This window comes from Trachypithecus francoisi, unplaced genomic scaffold (genome assembly GCF_009764315.1).
Source record: "Trachypithecus francoisi isolate TF-2019V2 unplaced genomic scaffold, Tfra_2.0 Lachesis_group6, whole genome shotgun sequence".
Taxonomy (NCBI): Eukaryota; Metazoa; Chordata; class Mammalia; order Primates; family Cercopithecidae; genus Trachypithecus; species Trachypithecus francoisi.
In genome coordinates this window covers 84,554,904-84,580,314 of record NW_022681471.1, presented here as the reverse complement: position 1 = coordinate 84,580,314, position 25,411 = coordinate 84,554,904, and the positions used below count along the sequence as shown (strand labels likewise).

The following is a 25,411-nucleotide window of genomic DNA, read 5'->3' as shown; positions in this document are numbered from 1 at the left end:
TGCGTCCCATCGATACCTAGTTTATTGAGAGTTTTTAGCATGAAGGGCTGTTGAATTTTGTTGAAGGCCTTTTCTGCATCTATTGAGATAATCATGTGGTTCTTGTCTTTGGTTCTGTTTATATGCTGGATTACGTTTATTGATTTGCGAATGTTGAACCAGCCTTGCATCCCAGGGATGAAGTCAACTTGATCCTGGTGGGTAAGCTTTTTGATGTGCTGCTGGATTCGGTTTGCCAGTATTTTATTTAGGATTTTTTGCATCGATGTTCATCAGGGATATTGGTCTAAAATTCTCTTTTTTTGTTGTGTCTCTGCCAGGCTTTGGTATCAGGATGATACTGGCCTCATAAAATGAGTTAGGGAGGATTCCCTCTTTTTCTATTGATTGGAATAGTTTCAGAAGGAATGGTATCAGCTCCTCTTTGTACCTCTGGTAGAATTCGGCTGTGAATCCATCTGGTCCTGGACTTTTTTTGGTTGGTAGGGTGTTAATTATTGACTCAATTTCAGAGCCTGTTATTGGTCTATTCAGGGATTCAACTTCTTCCTGGCTTAGTCTTGGGAGGGTGTATGTGTCCAGGAATTTATCCATTTCTTCTAGATTTTCTAGTTTATTTGCGTAGAGGTGTTTATAGTATTCTCTGATGGTAGTTTGCATTTCTGTGGGATCAATGATGATATTCCCTTTACCATTTTTTATTGTGTCTATTTGATCTTCTCTCTTCTCTTTATTAGTCTTGCTAGCGGTCTATCAATTTTGTTGATCTTTTCAAAAAACCAGCTCCTGGATTCATTGATTTTTTGAAGGGTTTTTTTGTGTCTCTATCTCCTTCAGTTCTGCTCTCATCTTAGTTATTTATTGCCTTCTGCTAGCTTTTGAATTTGTTTGCTCTTGCTTCTCTAGCTTTTTAAATTGTGATGTTAGAGTGTCAGTTTTAGACCTTTCCAGCTTTCTCTTGTGAGCATTTAGTGCTATAAATTTCCCTCTACACACTGCTCTAAATGTGTCTCAGCGATTCTGGTGTGTTGTGTCTTTGTTCTCATTGGTTTCAAAGAACATCTTTATTTCTGCCTTCATTTCATTATGTACCCAGTAGTCATTCAGGAGCAGGTTGTTCAGTTTCCATGTAGTTGAGCCGTTTTGAGTGACCTTCGTAATCCTGAGTTCTAGTTTGATTGCACTGTGGTCTGAGAGACAGTTTGTTATAATTTCTGTTCTTTTACATTTGCTTTACTTCCAACTATGTGGTCAAATTTGGAATAAGTGCGATGTGGTGCTGAGAAGAATGTATATTCTGTTGTTTTGGGGTGGAGAGCTCTGTAGATGTCTATTAGGTCCGCTTAGTGCAGAGCTGAGTTCAATTCCTGGATGTCCTTGTTAACTTTCTGTCTCGTTGATCTGTCTAATGTTGACAGTGGGGTATTAAAATCTCCCATTATTATTGTTTGGGAGTCTAAGTCTCTTTGTAGGTCTCTAAGTACTTGCTTTATGAATCTGGGTGCTCCTGTATTGGGTGCTCCTGTATTGGGTGCATATATATTTAGGATAGTTAGCTCCTCCTGTTGATTTGTTCCCTTTACCATTATGTAATGGTCTTCTTTCTCTCTTTTGATCTTTGTTAGTTTAAAGTCTATTTTATCAGAGATTAGGATTGTAACTCCTGCTTTTTTTGTTTTCCATTTTCTTGGTAGATCTTCCTCCATCCCTTTTTTTTTTTTTTTTGAGCCTATGTGTGTGTCTGCACGTGAGATGGGTCTCCTGAATACAGCAAACTGATGAGTCTTGACTCTTTATCCAGTTTGTCAGTCTGTGTCTTTCAACTGGAGCATTTAGCCCATTTACATTTAAGGCTAATGTTATGTGTGAATTCGATCCTGTCATTATGATGTTAGCTGGTTATTTTGCTCATTAGTTAACGCAGTTTCTTCCTAGCATCGATAGTCTCTACAATTTGGCATGTTTTTGCAGTGGCTGGTACCAGTTATTCCTTTCCATGTTTAGTGCTTCCTTCATGAGCTCTTGTAAGGCAGGCCTGGTGGTGACAAAATCTCTCAGCATTTGCTTGTCTGTGAAGGATCTTGTTTCTCCTTCGCTTGTGAAGCTTAGTTTGGCTGGATATGAAATTCTGGGTTGAAAATTCTTGTCTTTAAGAATGTTGAATATTGGCGTCCACTCTCTTCTGGCTTGTAGGGTTTCTGCTGAGAGGTCTGCTGTTAGTCTGATGGGCTTCCCTTTGTGGGTAACCTGACCTTTCTCTCTGGCTGCCCTTAATATTTTTTCCTTCATTTCAACTTTGGTGTATCTGACAGTTACATGTCTTGGAGTTGCTCTTCTTGAGGAGTATCTTTGTGGCGTTCTCTGTATTTCCTGAATTTGAATGTTGGCCTACCTTGGTAGGTTGGGGAAGTTCTCCTGGGTAATATCCTGAAGAGTGTTTTCCAACTTGGTTCCATTCTCCCCATCACTTTCAGGTACACCAATCAGACGTAGATTTGGTCTTTTCACATAGTCCCATATTTCTTGGAGGCGTTGTTCATTTATTTTCACTCTTTTTTTCTCTAAACTTCTCTTCTCGCTTCATTTCATTCATTTGATCTTCAATCACTGATACCCTTTCTTCCACTCGATCGAATCGGCTGCTGAAGCTTGTGCATGTGTCACGTAGTTCTTGTGCCATGGCCTTCAGCTCCAACAGGTCATTTAAGGTATTTTCTATGCTGCTTATTCTAGTTAGCTGTTCGTCTAATCTTTTTTTCAAGGTTTTTAGCTTCTTTGCAATGGGTTCGAACATCCTCCTTTAGCTTGGAGAAGTTTGTTATTACCAATCGTCTGAAGCCTTCTACTCTCAACTCGTCAAAGTCATTCTCCGTCCAGCTTTGTTCCATTGCTGGCGAGGAGCTGCATTCCTTTGGAGGAGAAGGGGCGCTCTGATTTTTAGAATTTTCAGCTTTTCTGCTCTGGTTTCTCCCCATCTTTGTGGTTTTTATCTACCTTTGGTCTTTGATGATGGTGATGTACAGATGGAGTGTTGATGTGGATGTCCTTTCTGTTTGTTAGTTTTCCTTCTAACAGTCAGGACCCTCAGCTGCAGGTCTGTTGGAGTTTGCTGGAGGTCCACTCCAGACGCTGTTTGCCTGGATGTCACCAGCAGAGGCTGCAGAACAGCAAATATTGCAGAGCGGCAAATGTTGCTGCCTGATCCTTCCTCTGGAAGGTTTGTCTCAGAGGGGCCCCCGGCTATATGAGCTGTTGGTTGGCCCCCACTAGGAGGTATCTCCCAGTTCAGCTACTTGGGGGTCAGGGACCCACTTGAGGAGGCAGTCTGCCCGTTCTCACATCTCAAACTCCGTGCTGGGAGAACCACTACTCTCTTCAAAGCTGTCAGACAGGGACATATAAGTCTTCAGAAGTGTCTGCTGCCTTTTGTTCAGCTATGCCTTGCCCCCAGAGTTGGAGTCTACAGAGGCAGGCAGGCCTCCTTGAGCTGCGGTGGGCTCCACCCAGTTCGAGCTTCCAGGCGACTTTGTTTACCTACTCAAGCCTCAGCAATGGTGGACACCCCTCCCCCAGCCTCGCTGCTGCCTTGCAGTTCGATCTCAGACTGCTGTGCTAGCAGTGAGCAAGGCTCCATGGGCATAGGACCCTCTGAGCCAGGTGTGGGATATAATCTCCTGGTGTGCTGTTTGCTAAGACCATAGGAAAAGCACAGTATTAGGGTAGGAATGTCCCGATTTTCCAGGTACCATCTGTCACGGCTTCCCTTGGCTTGGAAAGGGAATCCCACGACCCCTTGCACTTCCCAGGTGAGGCAATGCCCCACCCTGCTCCGTGGGCTGCGACAAACCCCAGTGAGATGAACCCAGTACCTCAGTTGGAAATGCAGAAATCACCCGTCTTCTGTGTCACTCATGCTGGCAGCTGTAGACTGGAGCTGTTCCTATTTGGCCATCTTGGAACCTCCTCCCTTTCCATGTACATTTTAGAATAATCTTGTCTATACATCTACAAAAAAGAAATCCTGCTGTGATTTTTATTGGAATCGCATTAAGTATATAGATGAATTTAGTGAGCCTTTGAATCCATGAATATTATCTGCCTATTTATTTAGGTCTTCTTTGATTTTTTTATCAGCTGAAAGTTTTATAGTTTTTAGCATACAACTTCTGTACATATAAAAAATGTTTATACTTATTTCATATTTGCAACACCTATTATAAAGGATATTTTGGTTTTTTAATTTCTAATTGTTCATTGCTAATATATAGAAGTGTAATTGATTTTTGAATGTTGCCCTTGTATTCTATGACTCTTCTAAACTCACTACTTCTAGGAGTTTTTTGGTAGATTTCTTGGGATTTTCTATGTAGGTGATCATATTGTCTATGGATAATGACCGTTTTATTTTATTTTCCCATCTGCATGCCTTTTTCTTCTTGATTTACTGCACTGTCTAGGATTTCCAAATGATATTAATACAAATGCTAAGAATATATATTCTTATCTTGTTCCTGATCTTTAGAGAAAGCATTCAGTCTTCATTAAATAGGATATTAGCTGTAGTTTTTGTGCATGTTATCAGGTTGAGAAAGTTATCTTCTGTTCCTAGTTTCCTGACTGTTTTTATAATGAATGGATGGTGTATTTTGCCAATTGCATTTTTCCACATATATTGATAGGATCATGTTGTATTTCTTCTTTAGTCCATTAATATTTTAGATTGTTTTTGAATATTCAGCCATCCTCATATTCCGAGGATGTGATTGTAGTATATTAGTCCAGTTATGTATTGCTGGATTTGAATTGCTGGTATTTCGTTGAGTATTTTTGCATTTATTTTCATGAGGGATATTGATTCATAATGTTTTTGTGCTGTTCTTAGTCTGTTTTTATTATCAAGGTAATGCCGGAGTTAATGAAATGAGTTGGCAAGAGTGTTTTCCTCTTCTGTTATTGGAAGAGATTTTGTAGAATTGGTGTTATTTCTTCTTTAATTGTTTGGTAGAATTTGCCACTGATGTGTTTGGCATGGATTTCTTTGAATTTATCCTGTTTAGAGCTTCTTGCATCTCTGTTTGTCATTCACTAAATTTGGGGAGTTTTTAGCTACTGTTTCTTCTTTTTTTTTTTTGATACAGAGTCTCACTCTGTCACCCAACCTGGAGTGCCGTGACACAATCTCGGCTCACTGCAACCCCTGCCTCTCGGTTCAAGGGATTCTTCTGCCTCAGCCTCCCAAGTAGCTGGGACTACAGGCACCTGCCACCACGCCTGGCTAATTTTTGTATTTTTGGTAGAGACAGGGTTTCACCTTGTTGGCCATGCTGGTCTTAAGTGATCCACCTGCCTTGGCCTCCCAAAGTGCTGGGATTACAGGAGTGAGGCACTGTACCTGGCCAGCTATTCTTTCTTTCTTTTTTTCTTTTCTTTTCTTTTTTTTTTTTTTTGAGACGGAGTTTTACTCTTGTTGCCCAGGCTGGAGTGCAGTGGTGTGATTTCGGCTCACTGCAACCTCCGTCTCCCGGGTTCAAGTGATTCTTCTGCCTCAGCCTCCTGAGTAGCTGGGATTACAGGTGTCCGCCACCACGCCTGGCTACTTTTTTGTATTTTTAGTAGAGATGGGGTATCACCACGTTTGCCAGGCTGGTCTCAAACTCCTGACCTCAGGTGATCCACCCGCCTCAGCTTCGCACAGTGCTGGGATTACAGGCATGAGCCACCGCGCCCAGCCGCTATTATTTCTTTTCTTTCTTTCTTTCTTTCTTTCTTTTTTTTTTTTTTTTTTTTTTTTGAGACAGAGTCTCTTGTCTGTCAGCCAGGCTGGAGTGCAATGGTGCAATCTCAGCTCACTGCAACCTCTGCCTCCCGGATTCATGCAATTCTCCTGCCTCAGCTTCCTGAATAGCTGAGACTATAGGTGCGCACCACCACGCCCGGCTAATTTTTGTATTTTTAGTAGAGATGGAGTTTCACCATGTTGGTCAGGCTGGTCTCGAACTCCTGACCTCGTGATCTGCCCGCCTTGGCCTCCCAAAGTCCTGAGATTGCTGGCCTGAGCCACCACGCCCAGCCCTATTATTTCTTAAAATTGATTTTCTGCTCTACATGTTTCTCCTTTCCTTATATGACTTCAGTGACACCATTGTTAGGCCTTTTGGTATTATCCCATGTATCCCTGAGACTGTTCTTTTTTTTGTTAATTATCTTTCTCCCTTGGATAATTTCTATTAATCAGTCGTCAGCTTTGCTGTGTTATTCCTCTGTCATCTCCATTCGCCGAAGAGTTGATCCACAGATTTTTTTTTCAGTTTGGTTATTTTTATTTATTTATTTATTTTTTGAGACCGAGTTTCTCTCTTGTTGCCCAGGCTGGAGTGCAGTGGTGCAATCTCGACTCACCCCAACCCTGGCCTTTCAGGTTCAAGCAGTTCTCATGCTTCAGCCTTCCTGAGTAACTGGGATTACAGGCATGCGCCACCACACCCAGCTAATTTTGTATTTTTGGTAGAGACAGGGTTTCTCCATGTTGGTCAGGCTGGTTTCGAACTCAACCTCAGATGATCCGCCCGCCTTGGCCTCCTAAAGTGCTGGGATTACAGGCGTGAGCCACCGCACCCTGCTGGTATTGTATTTTTAAGCTCTATTAAAAAATTTTTTTGTGTAGTTACTGAGTCTCACTATGTTGCCCAGGCTAGTCTCAAACTCCTGGCCTCAAGCACTCCTCCTGCCATGGCCTCCCAAACTGCTGAGATTATAGGTGTGAGCCATTTCCAATGGAAATTCTAAAATTTCCATTTCCTGTCTCTCCATGTTGCCCAGGCTGGAGTGCAGTGGCGTGATCTTGAGTCACTTCAACCTCTGCCTCCTGGGTTCAAGCGATTCTTATGCCTCAGCCTGCCAAGTAGCTGGGACTACATATTTGTGCCATCATGCTCAACTTATTTATTTATTTATTTTGTATTTTTAGTAGAGACGGGGTTGTGTTATGTTGACCAGGCTGGTCTCAAACTCCTGACCTCAAGTGATCCACCTGCCTCAGCCTCCCAAAGGCATGAGCCACCGGTGGCCTGCTAAGACTTTGTACCTCATTGTTTCAAAAGTATTATGATTACTTTCAATCTTTATTTATTTTTTTTTTTTTTTTGAGACAGTCTTGCTCTGTCACCCAGGATGGAGTGCAGTAGTGTGATCTCGGCTCACTGTAACCTCTACCTCCTGGGTTCACGCCATTCTCCTGCCTCAGCCTCCTGAGTAACTGGAACTACAGACGCCCGCCACCATGCCTGGCTAATTTTTTGTATTTTTATTAGAGACGGGGTTTCACCATGTTAGCCAGGATGGTCTCGATCTCCTGACCTCATGATCTGCCTGCCTTGGCCTCCCAAAGGTGCTGGGATTACAGGCATGAGCCACCGCGCCCGGCCACTTTCAACCATTTTTATAATAGCTTCTTTAAGTCTTCGTCAGATAATTTCAACATAAATGTCATCTAGGCACTGGCATCTGTTGATTGTTTTTTTGCATAAAACATTAAGTTTTTGCTGGTTCTGCCCATATCAAGTATTTTTGGATCATATCTTGGACATTTTGATTATTTTCTGAGGCTCTTGCTCTTGTTTCAGTATTATGGGGAGTATTGATACACGTTCAGTATCCCTTATACAAAATGCTTGGGACCAAAGGTGTTTTGGATTTTGGATTTTTGAAATTTTGGAATATTTGCCTTGTCCTTAGTGGTTGAACATTTCTAATCCTCAAATCTGAAGTCCAAAATACTCCATTGGGCATTTCTTTTGAGCATCATGTTGGTGTTTGGAAAGTTTTGGATTTTGGAGCACTTCTAATTTCAGGTTTTCAGATCAGGAATATTCAACCTGTAGTTTAGTTTTTAGGAGACATTTAGATTGAGGCCACCAGTTTTCACCGGTTTTCTGTGACCTGTAGTTTCAATGTCAGGACTTATTTGGATCCATCCTGTGTGTATGCCACCTAGTGGCCAGTCTGAGACTTGGACCATGGTCTATCTTTTTTTTTTTTTTTTTTTTTTTTTTTGAGACGGAGTCTTGCTCTGTTGCCTGGGCTGGAGTGCAGTGGCCGGATCTCAGCTCACTGCAAGCTCCGCCTCCCGGGTTCACGCCATTCTCCTGCCTCAGCCTCCGGAGTAGCTGGGACTACAGGCGCCCGCCACCTCGCCCGGCTAGTTTTTTGTATTTTTAGTAGAGACGGGGTTTCACCGTGTTAGCCAGGATGGTCTCGATCTCCTGACCTCGTGATCCACCCGTCTCGGCCTCCCAAAGTGCTGGGATTACAGACTTGAGCCAGATCTCAGAGTCTGTGGGCTGCTGTTTAGTATCATCAGATCTATGCATGTGCAGCTCATGAGTGAGCACAAGTGTTCATAACACCTTTTTTTAGGGTCACTTCTTGAGCTGCTCCCTCTCTGTGATCTCTTCAGTACTTCTGGTTTATTGGACCACCCCCTTTTCAGTTCTTCTCCCCTAAAGTCAGGGTTTTCTTTGTTTCTTTTTATTTTTAAGAGATGGGGTCTCGCTGTGTTGCTCAGGCGGAGTACAGTGTCTTTTCACAGACGCAATCCCACTACTGATCAGCACGGGAGTTTTGACCTGCTCTGTTTCTGACCTGCTCTGGTTCATCCCTCCTTAGGCACCTGGTGGTCCCTCGCTTCCAGGAGGTCACCATATTGATGCCGAGCTTAGTGTGGACATCCTATAGTCATAGCACATTACAGGCCAAAACCCCTGGTGGCAAGCAGTTCTCCCGCCTCAGCCTCCAGAGTCGCTGGGACTACAGGCACACACCACCAAGCCTAGCTAATTTTTGTATTTTTAGTAGAGATGGAGTTGCCATGTTGGCCAAGCTGGTCTCTAAGTCCTGGGCCAAGCGATCTGCCGGCCTTGGCCTTGGCCTCCCAAAGTGCTGGGATTACAGTCGTGAGCTAGAGCCAGGGCTTTAATTGCCCAACTCCGCTATGCACTTTTTGTGACTGTGCCCAAGGCTAGGGCCAAGCAGTAGGAGGACAGAGAGAGAAAAAAAGCATTGGGGACTCACCCTACCCTCTTGAGACCACTGCTCCTCTGATTGGAGAGGAAGGTTCCACATCATTCACAGTTTCAGTTTCCTGCTATTTTCCTATTGCCACTGCTGCCACTAAAAGTTTGCTTTTGGCTGGCATATAAGAGAACAGAAAAAAGGAAAAGGAAGAAGAGTGGGGAATTTCTATACACTCTCTGAGTTTTTGGAGACACCTCTCTTACTCCTCAGGCCAGAACAAAACTGGTTTCTCCTGGAGCTCTCCCTGTCCACATCTATGGACACTTGTGGATTTTAAGCTACATTGTGACCACTCTAGGGAATACTAGAAGAAAAATAAATGCTAAACTCATTATTAGTTCAGTGGTACTTTGAATCCTGGTCTTCTTCCCTAATCTGCCTGGTGCGGGTTATTTTTTAGAGTCCTCAAATAGCTATCACTGGGTTTTAGAATTATCTTTAGTGGTAACAGGTGAAGTGTGCTTATTTCATTTTATTCAGCACTGAAACCTCTGTGAATTTTTTAAATGAATAAAGAGTAAAATCAAGTATTTGATTTGGGGGCATAATTTTTCCAACAAAATTTTGTGATAGGGCAGGGCGCGGTGGTTCATGCCTGTAATCCCAGCACTTTGGGAGGCTGAGGTGGGCGGATCACTTGAGGTCAGGAGTTCGACACTAGCCTGGCCAACATGGTGAAACCCCATCTCTACCCAAAATACAAAAATTAGCCAGGTGCCTGTAGTCCCAGCTACTCAAGAGGCTGAGTCAGGAGAATCCCTTGAACCCGAGAGGCAGAGGTTGCAGCGAGCTGAGGTCGCACCATTGCACTCCAGCCTGGGTGACAGAGTGAGATTCCATCTCGAAAAAAAAGAAAAATTGTGATAGTACAATCTAACATCTGTTACTTCACATATAACCTGCTACCACAATCATAAAGAGGGCTTTTTTTTTTTTAAGTATACTCAGGCTTTATTTTTCCCAAGGGATTACATTCTTTTGATATTCAAATCATTCTCTTTTCAAGTGCCTTTCTTGCCATTATCTTTTGTAATTCTCTCTTGCCCTGTTGTAACTGTACCAGATCCTCATTTGTCTGTGGCTTCTAGCATGAAGTAAGCAGTCCTCCATCATTTTCTTTGATGTTAGAGAATCCTGACTCTTACGACAGATTTCCTCATTTACTTTGATTTGCATTATCCTTTCAACTGTTTGCATCAGACGGTTAGGAGGGGACTGACCCACAAAGAACTTGATCGATTTGGTAGGGAGAGATGTTAGTAGGGATGCTGTCCAAGTGGTGACTATTTTTAGCTTACAGCCTCATAAATTTTAGAATTTGGATAATGATTATTCTTAATTATAAGGATCCCCCTTTTAACTAAAAAGACCCCAAAAATTGGAAAATAGAGATGTCAGTCCTAATTCCACTCTAGTCTTCTTTATATGTATGTTTTGATAAGGTAGCTATCTCTGTGTAAAATAAATTTAACTTTTATTCACTTAATAATGTATCTTAAACCATTTGTCATTGTTGCTGTATAATCTTCACCAAATCATTGTTGATAGCCACAGAATTATAAGGAGAGCTCTCCTAAACAAACGTATAAGAACTGTTAGGTAATAATGTCAAGGTGAGGGGTTCTGTGTTGCCACTTGTGCCTCTGTGGATCTCTAAAAGAAAGGGTAGAACTTGCCGGGTGTAGTGGCTCACGCCTGTAATCCCAGCACTTTGGGAGGCCAATGTGGGAGGATCACCTCAGGTCAGGAGTTCGAGACCAGCCTGGCCAACATGGTGAAGCCCCATCTCTACTAAAAAACACAAAAATTAGCCAGGCGTGGTGGCGTGTGCCTATAATCCCAGCTACTTGGGAGGCTGAGGCAGAAGAATTGCGTGAACCCAGGAGGCGAAGGTTGCAGTGAGCCGAGATCATGCCACTGCACTCTAACCTGGGTGACAAGAGTGAAACTCTGTCTCAAAAAAAAAAAAAATGGGTAGGACTTGATTACATATCATCATAGAGCAAATACTGAAAAAGTTCTTTTATGTGCAAGGCCCTGTGGTAGGCACTAGGATATAAATGTGAGGAAACTATTCTATGTCCTCACGGAACTTGAAGTTAAATGGGGAGTCGGAAGCAAATAAATAAGTACAGTAAGGAGAAAACACAGAGGAGGAGAGGGTAGTCTGGAAAGGTTTCATGGCAGTGATACCCCTTGAAGGAAGAGTAAGTGTTTGCCTGTCAGGGCACAGGGCATAGTGGTACATTAAGGGAAGTACATGTAATTCAGTATTTCAGGGGATAAGGTCACAGATCTCTATGTATTGACATTGAGTAGTGTATAAGACGTTATTAAGTGCAAAAAGCAAGATGAAAAACATGATGATACAGTTTCACTTATGGAAAAAGCAAAGCCATAATGGTATCCATATATATGTGTATATAAACACATAACATTTATGAAAGAACATCTACCAAACTGGTAACATTATTCACCTCTGGAGAGGGGAGTGGATGCAGAGGTAGAGATATTGAGGGGGACTCTAAGTGTGGTTTGTGTTTTTTAGAAGATTGTTTTCATTATGTGTTATTAAGCATAATAGGGGATAATAATAAATAATAATAGAATATTAATAATAAATAAATAATGGAACGTTCATACAATGGAATGTTATTCAACCACATAGATATCATTCTCCGAGTCAGTGATTTGCAAACATTCTTTAGACTTGGCATCTCTCACTCCCGCCCTCAGAACCCTTTCTTTTTTTTATTTTGTTGAGACCGAATCTCATTCTGTCGCCCAGGCTGGAGTGCAATGGTGTGATCTCAGCTCACTGCAACCTCCGCTATCTGGGTTCAAGCAGTTTTCATGCCTCAGTCTCCTAAGTAGCTGGGACTACAGGTGCATGCCACCATACTCGGCTAATTTTTTTGTATTTTTAGTAGAGACGGGATTTCACCATGTTGGCCAGGGCTTGTCTCGAATTCCTTATCTCAAGTGATCTGCCTGCCTCGGCCTCCCAAAGTGCTGAGAATATGGGTATGAGCCACCGTGCCCGGCCAGGAACCCTTCTTTCAAATAGTTATATAAAATTCAGCTTTTTGGAAAAAGGAGAGCCATTTTGTTTTTAAGTTAGGCTGGAGGAGCTGAAGACCTCAACTCTTGTGTTTATGTACATGCATGCTGCAAATAAAGAGGCCTGGAATGCTGTATAGATCCTGGAGTGTTAATAATCACAATCTAGCCAGGTGTGGTGGCACACACCTGTAGTCCAGCTACTCAGGAGGCTGAGGTGAGAAGATCACTTGAGCCCAGGAGTTCAAGGCTGCAGTGAGCTATGATCACACCACGGTACTCCAGCCTGGGCAACAGAGGAGACCCTGTCTCAAAATATAAATAAATAAATAATTTTAAAAATAAAAGCAGGGGCTGGGCGAGGTGGCTCATGCGTGTAATCCTAGCACTTTGGGTGACCGAGACGGGAGGATCACGAGGTCAGGAGATCGAGACCATCCTGGCTAACACAGTGAAACCCCGTCTCTACTAAAAATACAAAAAAAGTTAGCCAGGCATGGTGGTGGGCACATAGTCCCAGCTACTCGGGAGGTTGAGGCAGGAGAATGGCATGAACCCGGGAGGCGGAGCTTGCAGTGAGCCGAGATTGCGCCACTGCACTTCAGCCTGGGCACAGAGCAAGACTGTCTCAAATAAATAAATAAATAAAAGCCAAAAAAATCACAATCTATGAGAGATAACATTATACATGTTTTACAGTTTTTTACTTGTAGAGAATACTCAACACTAGGGCTGTATGGTGGGACACTCTCATACGTTGATGATGATGGGAAAGAGATTTAGTATCATGTGTCAAGAGTTGGTAAAAATGATCACACCCTTTGACCTAGTAACTACACTTCTAAAATTTGCCCTATGAAATAACCCAGAAGATCTACATAAAAATATGCCTATATGAGAGTGTTATGTATAATTAGAAACTGAAAATGACTTTAATATCTTCCATTCCGAAATTTGATGAAATATTATGATGGTCTTAAAATTATATTCAAGGAGACTTTTAAATAACTTTGGAAAAGGCTTGATAAATGAAAAAGCCCATCTTAGCCCTTTCCCTCCAGAGATAAACATTGATTTTTACTTCTGTTGCCATAGATTAGTTTTGCCTTTACCTGAACTTTTTGTTTGTTTGTTGAGACAGTCTTGCTCTGTTGCCTAGGCTGGAGTGCAGTGGCATGATCTCAGCTGACTGCAACCTCCTGGGTTCAAGTGATTCTTTTGCCTCAGCCTCCCGAGTAGCGGGACTACAGTCCTGCACCACCACGCCCAGCTAATTTTTGTGTTTTTAGTAGAGACAGGGTTTCACCATGTTGGCCGGGCTGGTCTCGAACTCCTGGCCTCAGGTGAGCCCCACCTTGGCCTCCCAAAGTGCCAAGATTACAGGTATGAGCCACTGCGCCCGGCCCTCCTTTACCTGAACTTCATATGTACTCTTTTTTTTTTTTTTTTTTTTTTTGAGGCAGGGTCTCACTCTGTTGCCCAGGCTGAAGTGCAGTGGCACAATTTCGGCTCACTGCAGCCTTGACCTCCCAGACTCAAGCGATCCTCCCATTTCAGCCTCCTGAGTGCCTGGGACTACAGGCACACGCCACCACACCCAGCTAATTTTTGTATTTTTTGCAGAGATGGGATTTTACCATGTTACTCAGGCTGGTCTGAATTGCTGAGCAGAAGTGATCTGCCTGCCTCAGTCTCCCAAAGTGCTGGGATTACAAGTGTGAGCCACCGGGCCCAGTTTATGTGTAGTCTTTTATGTCTCCCTTCTTCACTCAGTATAATATCTTTGAGACTTACACATATTATCATGTATATCAATACTTTGTTCTTTTTTATTACTGTATAGTAATCCATTGTATGTATATACTACAATTGTTTATTCTTCCATTGATATATATTTGAGTTGTTTCCAGTTTGTGGCTATTATGAATAAAGTAGTTGTTAACATTCTTGTTCATGTCTTTCGGTGGATATATGTACTCATTTCTCTTGGGTAAATACTTAGAAGAAGTGGGATTGCTGTATCATATGGAAAGTGTATTTTAATTTTATAAGAAACTGCCAAATTGTTTTCCAAACTGTACCAATGTACACTCCCACCATCAATGTACTGGAGTTCAGTTACTTCATATCCTTGCCAGTGCTTGATATTGATAGTCTTTTATTTTAGCCATTTTGGTGGATATGTAGTGGTGTCACATTGTGGTTTTATATATGTTTAAGTGCCTTTGGTTTTAATGTTCATACCTTTTGAACCAATAATTTCATTTTTAGGATATTTTCTTAAGAGCATAATCTGAAATCCAGAAAAAAATTTATATAGACAATATATACTCTTTGCTGTATAACTTATAAAAGCCAAATGTGAAAAATTACCTAAGTGTTGTTTATTAGGGAAGAGGTTACATAATTTATGACACATTCATAATGACAAAATATGCAGCCATTCAAAATTACTTAGATTAGATTATTATAATAAAAGCAAGACACAAAATTGTACATAAAGCATACTGTCAACTATAGAAAACTATGTATATTAAAATAGACCAGCTATACATCAACAAAAAAAAGTATATAAAATAATACTGTAAGCCAGGCACAGTGGTTCATGCCTATTATCCCAGCACTTTGGGAAGCTGGGGCGGGAGGATTGTTTGAGGCTGGGAGTTTGAAACCAGCCTGAGCAAAAATAAAAAAATTGGCTGGGCACGGTGGCATACGCGTGTAATCCCAGCACTTTGGGAGGCCGAGGCGGGTGGATCACCTGAGGTCAGGAGTTCGAGACCAGCCTGGCCATCATGGTGAAACCTTGTCTCTACTAAAAATAAAAAAGTTAGCTGGGCGTGGTGGCACACACTGTAATCCCAGCTACTCGGGAGGGTGAGGCAGGAGAATCACTTGAACCTGGGAGGTGGAGGTTGTAGTGAGCCAAGATCGCACCACTGAACTGGGTGACAGACTCAGTCTCAAATAATAATAATAATAGTAGTAAAATAATAAAATTAAAACATACTGTAAGGAAAGACACCAAAATATATTTGGATGGTGGTACTATGTGATTTTTTCCCCCTTATCCCGTTGTATTTTTTTTGTAATGATCATGTAATCATTTTAGAATAGCATAAAATATAAGTAAGCTTTAAGTATTCCATATTTTATGTTTCATAATGCTTTCTCCCTGCCTAATCTTTCTGCAAAGCGAAAATTTGCTATCTTAGGTTTCTTTAAATATTTGATTCTGATAATTATTTTGATTCCCAAATTATAAATTGTATTAAAAAAACACTCTTATGTTGTTTTTTCTTCTGAAAATCTGATGTTCCAACATCCAGTCCAGGACAGAAGATAAAATAGAGCGATTCAAGAAAGCAGTTGAGTACTATTCCGTCACAACCAAACTCTCTTCACTGCCAGTGGGTCCCTCCTTTCTAGGTAAGGCTTCCATCTGACCCGAAGCTGCTCTGTTCATAGGGGAAACTGAATTGGTCCCTCACGAACTCCAGGACCAGAGTTGAATCACTCGTTCATGTTGTATTCTCCTACAAGTCATTCGTCATCCCTTTTTGGTAGGCTTTCTCCTTTTGATTTCTATGTCATAAGAGACGTAACATAAGAAGGGCCCTGGCCAGGTGCAGTGGCTCATGCCTGTAATCCCAGTATTTTGGGAAGCCGAGGCAGGCGGATCACCTGAGGTCAGGAGTTCACAACCAGCCTGGCCAACATGGTGAAACCCCATCTGTATGAAAAATACAAAAAATTAACTGGGCGTCATGGCAGGCACCTGTAATCCCACCTACTCGGGAGGCTGAGGCAGGAGAATCGCTTGAATCCGGGAGGCGGAGGTTGCAGTGAGCCGAGATCGTGCCATTGCACTCCAGCATGGACAACAAGAGTGAAATTCTACCTCAAAAAGAAAAGGGCCCTGCTTTCTCAAATTTACAGATGGGGTGCAATGCCATTTCCTTAGCTTGGGCTTCTTCTGATGCCAACCCCCATTCTGGCCTGGTACATGTAAAATAGCCCTGTCTTTGGGGTCTGGCCTGAGTTGGAATTCCGCTTCTGCTAATTTCCAGCAAGTGAACCTGGGCAAGTCACATTTGTATGAAATGTGGCTCATGATACCTACTTTATAAGATTTTATCAGATGAAATAATTTATGTAAGGTTCCCAGCATGGCACATAGTAGCTGTTCAATAAATTGTAACGTATTTATTAATAACACTTTTTCAGGTGATATGGGGTGAGCAGAATATAACATGGTAAAATATTAGGATTGACTAAAGTATAGCTCTTTCTCTTGGCTTCAGCTTTTCGGAATAATAGGCTTGGAAATCCTCCCCTTCCACGAAATCAAGTGGGCACCATTTCTCCTGGAAAGCCAATGGTAAGCATCCTTTGAGAAACCTGAGACCATTTGATAGCATTAGACTCAGGTTGCTTCTTGATTTTTATAATCTGAGGAGTTAGGGTGATTCAGTGTTATTACACTGTCAAGGCTATATATACTACGTTACCTTCTCAACTTACGGCTGGAAGACTATGCAAAAAAAGCATCTAAATCAGTAACCACTAGTCATTGTGAAAATAGATTAGCTAATATCAGAGAACAGTTCTAGGAGACTTCAACTGTTCATTGTCCTGCCTGTGGAGGATTCTGTTCATACATCACTGTTAGAATCATTTCTCATTATTCTCAGTAGGTACTTTGTATCTCAACAGTCTCCACTACTGGCATCATCCACTGTGTCACAACTTCTGAGGGAGCCATCTTGGAGCCTTACAAAATGTTAAATAGCTCTTCTGTCTGTTTTATCGTTTAGTTTTCTCACCAAGTGCCCCAGAAAGTGAAATATCCACCACCATTCCCAGTGGGACCCAGCTCATCTCTTCTCTTCTCCTCCCATGCTTTGGGGGAATCCCATGCTTTTTCTGAGGATCCCATGCTGCAGACCAACCCCTTTGCCAATTGGGCTGTCTCCTATGACTCTTCTGCATCCCAGTTTCCCAATTACCTGCCTTCTAAAGCCTCACCTCCTTTGGTACCAGACTCTTCCCACTCCTCTTCCTCTGATGGTGATGAGCCAAATGGAGCTAGCTCTGAGTAAGTATCTCTCTAGACACCTAAGGGAATAGATTTCTGAGGCATCTGTGTTATTTTGCTTGTTAGATGGGTGGAGGGTATGGGGAAGTGTAATTCCTGGCTTTCCTCTGTAGTGTTTTGCTCTTAGGAAAGCAAAGCAGGAAAACGTTTTCTATGCTTGCCCACTTCATGCTTATTTGGCCCTGTGCAGATGGTAATTTTCAAACACCCAGGCAACTGAGGTAAAAGGCAGCATAGTAGCTAGTTAAGGAAGCCTTTGTATGGGTATTGTGGCTGTCATTTCTTAATTTGTGAGGAGGGTAGATTAAATGTCAAAAAAAGAAAAGCATTTATGGAGTGGAAATAGTGGAATCATTGAGTAAGCAATTACATTGCTTAGTGACTAAGACAGGGTTCTGAGGATTAAAACAGTGGGATTTGTGGTAGCCCATTTGTTGGCAGATTATTCCTCTAAGCAGATTATTCCTGGGAAACAGAGCTGCTTTGAGGTTGTAATTGTGATTATTTTCTTAAAACATAAGCAAACTCTAAACATGGCCTCTTACAAGGTATAAAGGGTCCAGAGTGATTCCCATGACTTTTGATCACTTTGTTGGTGTCAGATGAAAGAAGCTAGGAAGTCAGTAATGGCCATTGAGAGGAAAGGTACCAGTCCAGTGCTAACCCAGTGTCCTGGCCTCCAAAGGGTTTGTGAGACCCCTTGGGTCCAGAACAGGCATCTTAAGTAAGAATATTTTTATCAATCTCCCTTTTTAGTTTGACACTGTCTTTCTAAATTTTTTAGTCATATCACAGAAGCATTTCAGCAACAGCCTGAGTGGGGAAATCTCAATCGTGACAGAGGGTCCTGGGCACAGCCTGTTAATACTGGAGTTTCAGAAGCAAGCCTAGGTGATGGTGAGCCCCACATCCCATCTCTGCTGTCTATGTCTACGAGGAACCACATGGATATCACCATTCCACCCTTACCTCCAGTAGCTCCAGAAGTCTTGCGAGTTGCTGAACACAGACACCGGAGGGGTCTTATGTACCCATATATCTACCATGTCCTCACTAAGGTGAGGCAGCACATCAGCACCTACCTCCCTGCTCTTAACACTGTACTTCCTACTTCCTAGGACTGTAAGTTACCAGAGAACATTCTGATCATTGGTATATGAAGTTAGAAAAAGAAGGCCACATGCAGTGGGCCCCTCATCATACTAAGGCCTTAGGTGAGGCCAGACTAGCAGGAGTTGGGACTGTGTGGTAAATGAGGCCCCTAGAAGATAAGTGTAATTGTGAGATTTTGAAGTAGATAATGCACCAAGTTGGTGGAGTCTGGTTCTAGGGATGAACACAGTCCAAGAGGCTTTATGCCCTTTTCCTTATTTCTTTTTCTACTTCTGCAAAGCTGTTCCCTTCCTCCGGTCTTTTACATACCCATCCTCCAGCAAAATGCCTAACGTGGACTTTCCCCATTCGTTAGCTATAGTCATTGTTGAGTCTTATTTTATTTTATTTTATTTTTTTTTTTTTTTTTTTGAGACGGAGTCTCGCTCTGTCGCCCAAACTGGAGTGCAGTGGCCAGATCTCAGCTCACTGCAAGCTCCGCCTTTCGGGTTCACGCCATTCTCCTGCCTCAGCCTCCCGAGTAGCTGGGACTATGGGCGCCCGCCACCTCGCCCGGCTAGTTTTTTTTTATTTTTTAGTAGAGACGGGGTTTCACCGTGTTAGCCAGGATGGTCTCGATCTCCTGACCTTGTGATCCGCCCGTCTCGGCCTCCCAAAGTGCTGGGATTACAGGCTTGAGCCACCGCGCCCGGCCATTTTATTTTATTTTTTGAGACAGAGTCTCGCTCTGTTGCCCAAGCTGGAGTGCAGTGGCGCGATATTGGCTCACTGCAACTGCCTCCCAGGTTCAAGTGATTCTCCTGCCTCAGCCTCCTGAGTAGCTGGGACTACAGGCGCCCGCCACCATGCCTGACTAACTTTTGTATTTTTAGTAGAAACGGGATTTCACCTGGTCTTGAACTCCTGACCTCAGGTGATCCGCCCACCTCAGCCTCTCAAAGTGCTGGGATTACAGGCGTGAGCCACCGCGCCGGTCCGTTGAAACTTTAAAAATGAAATATAGCTTATAAGTTAGCTGCAATCAGCTAAGCTTGTTAGAGCTTCTTTTTAGTATGAAACTCTGTCTAAGCACAAATAAAAAATTTAGTGGATAGACCACAGAGGCTACAGTTTATTATTGGTTCTTCTCGGCTCAGTTCTAAACCTTGAGGTAACTCATTTTTTCCTTTTCCCTGGAACGTTCTCTTGTTAGGGTGAAATTAAGATTCCCGTATGTATTGAGGATGAGTGTAACATGGAGCTGCCTCCAGCTGCTCTCTTATTCCGGTCAGCTCGTCAATATGTATATGGAGTTCTTTTTAGTCTGGCAGAGACACAGAGGAAAATGGAACGCTTGGCCATGCGACGGCGGCTGCCTGTGGAAGGTAAGTGTAGTTCTAGCTATGACAATTCTCTCAGCACTTGACACAGAGCAGGCATGTCTGTTCAGGCACATTGGGTACCTTTGGCTATGCAGTAGTCTTTAAGAAAATGTAACATTCAACAAAATGCATACTGATACTGGGAACACATTAACTTAAGCCCCAATTCTGCAATTATCAAGCATTTAGAGTGACTACTACTTATAAGAACCATGCTGGACCAGGCATGGCAGCTCATACCTGTAATCCCAGCACTTTAGGAGGCCAAGGCAGGCAGATCACTTAAGCTCAGGAATTCAAGACCAGCCTGGGCAACATGGCAAGACTCCATCACTAGAAAAAACGCTGGGTGCTGTGCCTCATGCCTGTAATCCCAGTACTTTGTGGGGCCGAGGCGTATGGATCACTTGAGTCTAGGAGTTCAAGACCAGCCTGGGCAACACGGAGAAACTCCGCCTCTATTAAAAATCTAAAAAATTAGTCAGGCGTGGTTGTGTACACGTGTAGTCCCAGCTACTTGGGGGGCTGAGATGGGAGAATTGATTGAGTCTGGGAGGTCAAGGCTGCAGTGAGCCCTGATCATCTTACTATACTCCAGCCTGGGTGACAGAGTGAGACCTTGTCTCAAAAAAAAAAAAGAAATAAAGAAATAAAAAACAGGCCAGGTGCAGTGGCTCATGCCTGTAATCCCAGCACTTTGGGAGGCCGAGGCGAGCAGATTTCCTGAGGTCGGGAGTTTGAGACCAGCCTGACCAACATGGAGAAACCCCCTTTCTACCAAAAATACAAAATTAGCCAGGCATGGTGGCGCATGCCTGTAATCCTAGCTACTCGGGAGGCTGAGGCAGGAGAATCGCTTGAACTCAGGAGGCGGAGATTGTGGTGAGCTGAGATCGTGCCATTGCACTCCAGCCTGGGCAACAAGAGCGAAACTCCATCTCAGAAAAAAAAAAAAAATTAGCTGGGCATGGTGGCATGTGCCTCTAGTTCCAGCTACTTGTAGGGCTGAGGTGGGAGGATTGCTTGACCCTGGGGGGTTGAGGCTGCAATGAGCTGTGATCGTGCCACTGCACTCCAGCCTGGGTGACAGGAGACCCTGTCTCACATACAAAAAGAAAGAACATACTGGGCTTTGGGAACATAGAGGTGTATCTAACAGTCTCTCTCCGTGAATTTTTTGTTTTGGGATTTGAACCTGTAGGTAGTTGGAGACATTGAAGTATTTTAAGCTACACAGTGCCATAGTCAAATTAGTGTGTTCAAAAGAACATTCTCTGTTTCTGGGACGATAGAGTTGATCAGATGTACTTTTCCTTAGTCCTCATGCTAAGTACAACTAAAAGCCCAGGACATTATCCATAAAACAAGCACAAGACACTAGAAAGTAGAAATCTTGGGGCCCAAGGAATGACACAGTGGTGCAGTGGTGAGTTCCCTGAATTTTTTTTTGCCTCACATATTCCAGACTGGGTGTGGGACAAACTGGCAGCCCATAAATGTCAACAGCTGCAGACCAGTATAAGCCCCCCACAAAACCTACTTTCTCTGGCCAAAGGACCAGAAAGGAACAACCTAACAACACAAAGATTTTAAAATAATAATCTCTGTACTCCAGCCAAATACTACAGGAAGACTGTGGTCTACCCCCAACCCTCCCAGCAAAGGCCAAATGAAGAACCTAGACTTCCATACTTACCCAGGCTGTAATGAGGTGCCCCTACCTGCTCCTGCTGGGGAGGTGTCAGATAAGGTCAAGTGGGGAGCCAGGACTTTCACTTTCACCTGTCAATAATGACACAGTATCCCCCTTCACCCACCATAGTGGGGTCAGAAAAGGCCTACTAATACACAAGGTTTAAGTAATATCCAGAGTCTTTTAAAATAATACCCAAAATGTCCACTTTTCGGCCGGGCGCGGTGGCTCACGCCTGTAATCCCAGCACTTTGGGAGGCCGAGGCGGGCGGATCACAAGGTCAGGAGATCGAGACCATCTTGGCTAACACGGTGAAACCCGGTTTCTGATAAAAATACAAAAAAATTAGCCAGGTGCGTTGGCAGGCGCCTGTAGTCCCAGCTACTCGGGAGGCTGAGACAGGAGAATGGCATGAACCCGGGAGGCGGAGCTTGCAGTGAGCCGAGATCACGCCACTGCACTCCAGCCTGGGTGATGAGCAAGACTCCATCTCAAAAAAAAAAAAAAACACCAAAAAATGTCCACTTTTCAGTGGAAAATTTCTCATCATTCCTAGAACCAGAAAGATACCAAATTCAGACCTCAAGAAAAGAAAATGAACATAGAGATGACAGAAGTTTGATTATCTGACAAGGATTTCACAACAGCCACCATAAAAATGCTTTGATAAACAGTTATAAACATGTTTGACTTTTGCATATCAAAAGAAACAACAGAGTAAATAGCCTACAGAATGGGAAAAATATTTGCAAGCTATGCATTGGACAAAGGGCTAATATACAGAATCTACAAGGAACTCAACAAGAAAAAAGCAAATAACCCCATTAAAAAGTAGGCAAAGGACAAGAACAGACGTTTTACAAAAGAAGACATACAAGTGGCCAACAAATATATGAAAAAATACTCAGCATCACTAGCTATCAGAGAAATGCATATTAAAACCACAATGAGCTGGGTGCAGTGGCTCATGCCTGTAATCCCAGCACTTTGGGAGGCTGAGGCGGGCAGATCACATGAGGCCGGGAGTTTGAGACCAGCCTGGCCAACATGACAAAACCCGTCTCTACTAAAAACACAATAAATTAGCTGGGCATGGCGGCACAGACTTGTAATCCCAGCTTCTCGAGGGGGTGGAGGGTGGCGAGAAGGGGAGTGGGACTGAGGCACGAGAATCGCATGAACCTGGGTGGTGGAGGATGCAGTGAACCAAGTCTAAAACCAACAGATGTTGGCAAGGATGCAGAGAAAAGGGGATGTTTCTATACCGTTGGTAGGAATGTAAATTAGTACAACCTTTATAGAAAATAATACAAAGTTTTCCCAAAGAACTAAAAAATGAACTACCATTCGATCTAGCAATCCCACTACTGGTTATACATTCAAAGGGAAATAAATCATTATATCAAAAAAGATACCTGGGCCAGGCATGGTGGCTCACGTCTGTAATCTCAATACCTAGGGAGGCCCAAGTGGGAAGATGCTTGAGGCTAGGAGTTTGAGACCAGCCTGGGCAACATAGTGAGACTCCATCACTTAAAAAAAAAAAATTTATTTAATATAGCTGAGCATAGTGCATACTGTAGTCCCAGCTGTTTCACAGGCTGAGGCCAGAGGATTGCTTGTATCCAGGAGTTTGAGGCTGCAGTGGGCTGTGATCACTCCATTGCCCTCCAGCCTGGGTAACAGAGTAAGATCTTTTTTTTTTTTTTTTTTTTTGAGACGGAGTCTTGCTGGCTGGAGTGCAATGGAATGATCTCGGCTCACTGCAAGCTCCACCTCCCAGGTTCACACCATTCTCCTGCCTCAGCCTCCTGAGTAGCTGGGACTACAGGCACCCGCCACCACGCCTGGCTAATTTTTTGTATTTTAGTAGAGACGGGGTTTCACCGTGTTAGCCAGGATGGTCTCAATCTCCCAACCTTATGATCCGCCTGCCTCGGCCTCCCAAAGTACTGGGATTACAGGCGTGAGCCATTGCGCCTGGCCATCTCATCTCTTAAAAAGAAAAGGGAGTACATAAAAACAACACTTCAGACCAGTATCCTTCATCAATATATGTTATGGATTGAGTGTTCCTGTCCCCCGCAATTCATATGTTGAAATCCTAACCCCCAATGTGATGCTATTAGGAGATGGGGCCTTTGGGAGGTAATTAGGTCATGAGTATGGAACCTTCATGAATGAGATTAGTGCCCTTATAAAAGGAAACCCAGACAGCTCTTTCTACTCTCCACTATATGAGGATACAATGAGAAGACAGCCATCTGCAAACCAGGAAGCAGGTTTCACCAGATGTCTCTGCCAATACCTTGATCTTAGACTTCCCAGCCTCCGCAATTGTAAAAAATCTATTTCTGTTGTTTATAAGCCTCCTAGTCTGTGGTACTTTGTTATAGCAGCCCAAATTGACTAAAACAATATGGATGCAAAAATTCTTAATGAAATATCAGCCAGGGGAATTCAGCAATATATAGAAAGAATTACATGCCCTGGCCAAGGCCAAGTAGGATTTATTCCATTGTTGTAAGACTTGTTCAATATTTGAAAAATCTGTAAATATAATCCACTAAATAAACAGGCTAAAGAAGAAAAATCATGTGATTATATCAGTGGATGCAGAAAAAGCGTTTGACAAAATTCAACACTCATTCATGATAAGAACTATCAGGAAACTAAGAACAGAGGGGAACTTCCTCAAGATAAAGGATATCTACAAAGAATCTACAGCTAACATACAGTCATTCCTTGCCATACATGGGGGATTGGTTCCAGGACCCCCACATATACTAAAATTCACTCATAATCAAGTCCCACAGTAGGTAGGCCCTGCAGAACCTGTGTATATGAAAAGTTGGCCCTCTATATACGTGGGTTTGGCATCATGTGAATTCTATGTTTTCTGTCGTGTTTGGTTGAAAAAAATTTGTGCATAAGTGGACCCGTGTAGCTCAAACTTATGTTCAGGGATCAACTGTACTTAATGGTGAAAGATGTTTTTCTCCTAAAATCAGGAAGAAGGCTAGAATGTCTGCTCTTTCCACTGCTCTTCAACATAGTACTAGAAGTTTTAGCCAGACCAGTAAGGCAAGAAAATGAAATAGAAGACATAGACATCAGTAAGGAAGAAATAAAACTGTAATTGCAGGTGGTATATAGTCGGTCTATGTAGAAAATCACAAGGAATCTACAACAAAACTCCTGGAACTAATAAGTGAATTTGTTAAGGTTGCAGGATGCAAGATAAATATATAAAAATTGATTACCTTTCTATATATACTAACAATGAATATGTGGAACTGAAACAAAGTGCAAGACCATGTACAGTCCTTCCAAAGAAAATGAAATAGTTAAAAATTTAACAAAAGGTGTTCAAAGAGTGTATGCTGAAAGTCACAAAATGCTGATGAAAGAAATCAAAGATCTAAATAAATGGAGAGATACAGATGTTCATGGATTAGAAAACTCAACATAGTGAAGATGTCAGTTCTCCCCAAATTGATAACACAGGTGTGATGCAATTCCTATCCAAATCCCAGCAAGATTCTTTGTAAATATAGACAAGATGATTCTAATGTTTATGTGGAAAGACAAAGGAATTAAACTAGCTAAAATGATTTTTGAAAAGGAAGAATAAGTTGAAAGCAATTGCTGAACCTGACTGTAAGACTTACTAGGTAGCTACAGTAATTAAGATTGTAGGCCAGGCATGGCGGCTCACGCTTGTAATCCCGGCACTTTGGGAGGCCAAGGTGGGTGGATCCCTTGAGCTCAGAAATTCGAGACTAGCCTGGGCAACATGGAGAGACCCCATCTCTACTAAAAATAAAAAATATATAGCCAGGTGTGGTGGTGTATTACCTGTGGCCCCAGCTCCTTAGGAAGCTGAGGTGAGAGGATCACTTGAGCCTGGTGGGTAGAGGTTGCAGTGAGCTGAGATCACTCCAATGCACTGTAGTCTGGGTGTCAGAGTGAGACCCTGTCTTTAAAAAAAAAGATTATAGGCAGAGGTATTG

General features: G+C 42.7%; 1 protein-coding gene across 1 annotated transcript in view; it reads left to right on the top strand.

Annotated features, from left to right (window-relative positions):
• FAM120C (family with sequence similarity 120C) overlaps window positions 1-25,411 on the top strand; it is a 129,469-nt gene that overhangs the window by 40,896 nt on the left and 63,162 nt on the right. Inside the window, 5 exon segments of the mRNA XM_033201008.1 lie at window positions 15,462-15,561; window positions 16,437-16,513; window positions 16,950-17,230; window positions 18,015-18,288; window positions 19,536-19,707. Of these exon segments, the coding sequence (XP_033056899.1) occupies window positions 15,462-15,561; window positions 16,437-16,513; window positions 16,950-17,230; window positions 18,015-18,288; window positions 19,536-19,707 (904 nt within the window).